Source organism: Alosa alosa, chromosome 6 (genome assembly GCF_017589495.1).
Source record: "Alosa alosa isolate M-15738 ecotype Scorff River chromosome 6, AALO_Geno_1.1, whole genome shotgun sequence".
In the NCBI taxonomy this organism is placed as follows: Eukaryota; Metazoa; Chordata; class Actinopteri; order Clupeiformes; family Clupeidae; genus Alosa; species Alosa alosa.
In genome coordinates this window covers 34,205,871-34,208,370 of record NC_063194.1, presented here as the reverse complement: position 1 = coordinate 34,208,370, position 2,500 = coordinate 34,205,871, and the positions used below count along the sequence as shown (strand labels likewise).

At 40.9% G+C, this 2,500-nt stretch overlaps 1 protein-coding gene across 1 annotated transcript in view; it reads right to left on the bottom strand.

Annotated features, from left to right (window-relative positions):
* Positions 1–2,500, bottom strand: part of LOC125295943 (SUN domain-containing protein 1-like) — a 56,063-nt gene that overhangs the window by 6,408 nt on the left and 47,155 nt on the right. Inside the window, exon 18 of the mRNA XM_048245524.1 lies at positions 1–58. This exon is cut by the window's left edge and continues 242 nt beyond it. Within this exon, the coding sequence (XP_048101481.1) occupies positions 1–58 (58 nt within the window). The remainder of the gene's footprint in view (positions 59–2,500) is intronic.

Genomic DNA, 2,500 nt, shown 5'->3' with positions numbered 1-2,500 from the left:
GAGCCTGCAGCTCACGCCGCACCCCCGCGCTCACCTGCGCAGACACCTGGGCAGACACCTAACACACACACACAAACATGCACACACACACACGCGCGCACACATTTTTTCATTTTTTCATTATTATATGTGCCCTCTTATTTACTTATTTACTTACTTTTTTGTTTACTTGAATGTTATGTTTGTCTGTGGACTTAAAATTGGTAAAATATGTCTTGTCTTCACCGTGGGATAGTGAGAAACGTAATTTCGATCTCTTTGTATGTCTGGAACATGTGAAGAAATTGACAATAAAGCTGACTTTGACTTTGACACACGCGCACACACACACACACACACACATACAAATTAGCACGCATTTTTAACGCACTGACCAAATGGAATAGTATTACTCTCACAGTAGAAGTATGCTGGTAAAAGGAAACACATGAGTGGGTGACCCGTGACAATCAGATATGTGTGTGTGTGGATCTGTGTGTGTGTGTGTGTGTGTGTGTGTGTGTGTGTGTAGGCATGTAACGGTATGAAATTTTAACCTCACGGTTATAGTAGGGATGTCCTGATCCGATATTTGGATTGGATCGGCCGCCGATATTAGCAAAAAATGTGGGATCGGCCCGCACGGGAAAATCCCGATCCGGTCTCCCGATCCAGTTTGTTTTCAAAACTCCGGTCCGTGTTTTCCAGCGCACCGATGTAGGTAATCCATTCCAGTTTTTTTCAGCTTTCCCCCCCCAAATCCGGTCCGTGTTTTTCAGCACACCTAGCGACCTGTCCAGCATCCCACTTGTCTGTGCATGTCCCACTAAGAATTTAAAGTTATCGAGCAAACATTTCATGTCAGAGTTGAATTAATATAGCCTAATGTTAACCGCGACCGCCCGCGAGGCCCTCTTACTATTAAGGCTCTTATGCATGTTGCTGCTGACAGCTTTGCCTGTCTAAGGAATGTTATCTTTGCGATTTAAGATTGTTTGTGTAATGTATAGGCACAGCACGCACTTTAATTTCCCTATTTTTACAATCGGCTAGCCTAACAAACGCATTTAATTTCAAAAAGCAACCTGGTCAATCGCTAACAACTAAGTGCACCTAGGCCTACAACTCTACACATCCAAAAGGGTAGAAGCTTCCAGTAGGCTATCATAACTTTTTTTACCGTTTAGTCTGTGCATCGGTGCAGCCTACGACGATGTGAATTAGTGACAGCTGTTGTCTCTAAATAGAGTAGATAGGCCTACTTGCTATGTTGCTTGATTTTCTGTAATAAATGCAGCCTGTAGCCTAGCTTACTTCAGCAAACCCAGACCAGTTGTGGCATCAGTTTCGCTTTTAAAACGCAACAGTGAGAGGCTTTTTAGCGCAGTCTCACTTATCATTGATGAGCACAGGAGCAGGCTGACACCTGAGCATGTTGAAATGATCACCTTTGTGAAGAAGAATCTCCCCATCATGCTCAGACTGCAGCCAGGGCAAACAGTAGAAATTGAAGGGAGTATGGAGATGGAGCAGTAAAGTGTGGAGGAGATAGCAATACTGTAGAAGGCGTGACAGTTATTTGGGTTGTTATAGCCAATTCAGAGTGTGTGTGTGGTAATTTGACTATTTTCTACTCAGGTTTTGTGTGTGTTGCTTTTATAATTTTATATTGTTTACACTGATGGCTTTTTTAAGCCTTGGTTTACACTCTCAGTGCAGAGCACTGATGCCAATTCAGTTTGTGTGGTTAATTGACTATTTGTTTTCTACTCAGCTTTTCTGTGTGTTTTGCTTTTTTATACAGTTTACAATATTGTTTGCACTGATGGCTTTTTAAGCCTTGGTTTACACTCTTGTTGTTCAAGAGCAGAGCACTGATGCCAATTCAGTTTGTGTGGTTAATTGACTATTTATTATTTTGTGTTTATTTAAACCTGTTAAGAATAAACAGGTCAGCTTCTCATTACCAACCACTGTGGATTATTCAAACTAACCTAATTAAGTTGGCTAGTTGTTCTTAAGAGTAAAACCCTTTTCAACATGAGTATAACAACAAAATAAGTACATATCTTTAATCTTTAATACATGCTTGGATCGGCCGGTATCGGTATCGGCCGATGCTAAAAGCTACAATATCGGTATCGGATCGGAAGTGCAAAAAGCTGGATCGGGACATCCCTAGGTTATAGTGACTAAAATAATCACGGTTTTTGGTATTATTACAGTATTTTGAAAAGTGTGTTCAATATGTTCAGAAAGCACTGATAGGCCACAAGATGAAATAGTTTCCACAAGTTTTACAGTGTTTACTATGTTACAAAAATCTTATCAAAAGTTAACCAGGGACGCTGGAACTCATTTTCATCTGGGGGTGCTCATAGTTGTTACTGAGTAGATGTGATTCCTTTGTTCTGGTGCATTTTAAGGTGGCCTATTGCTACTGGAGAAAAACATATTTTCATTCACATTCATAGGCCTACATTCTGACTGGCGAAACAAACTTAGTGGCTACATGATGCAC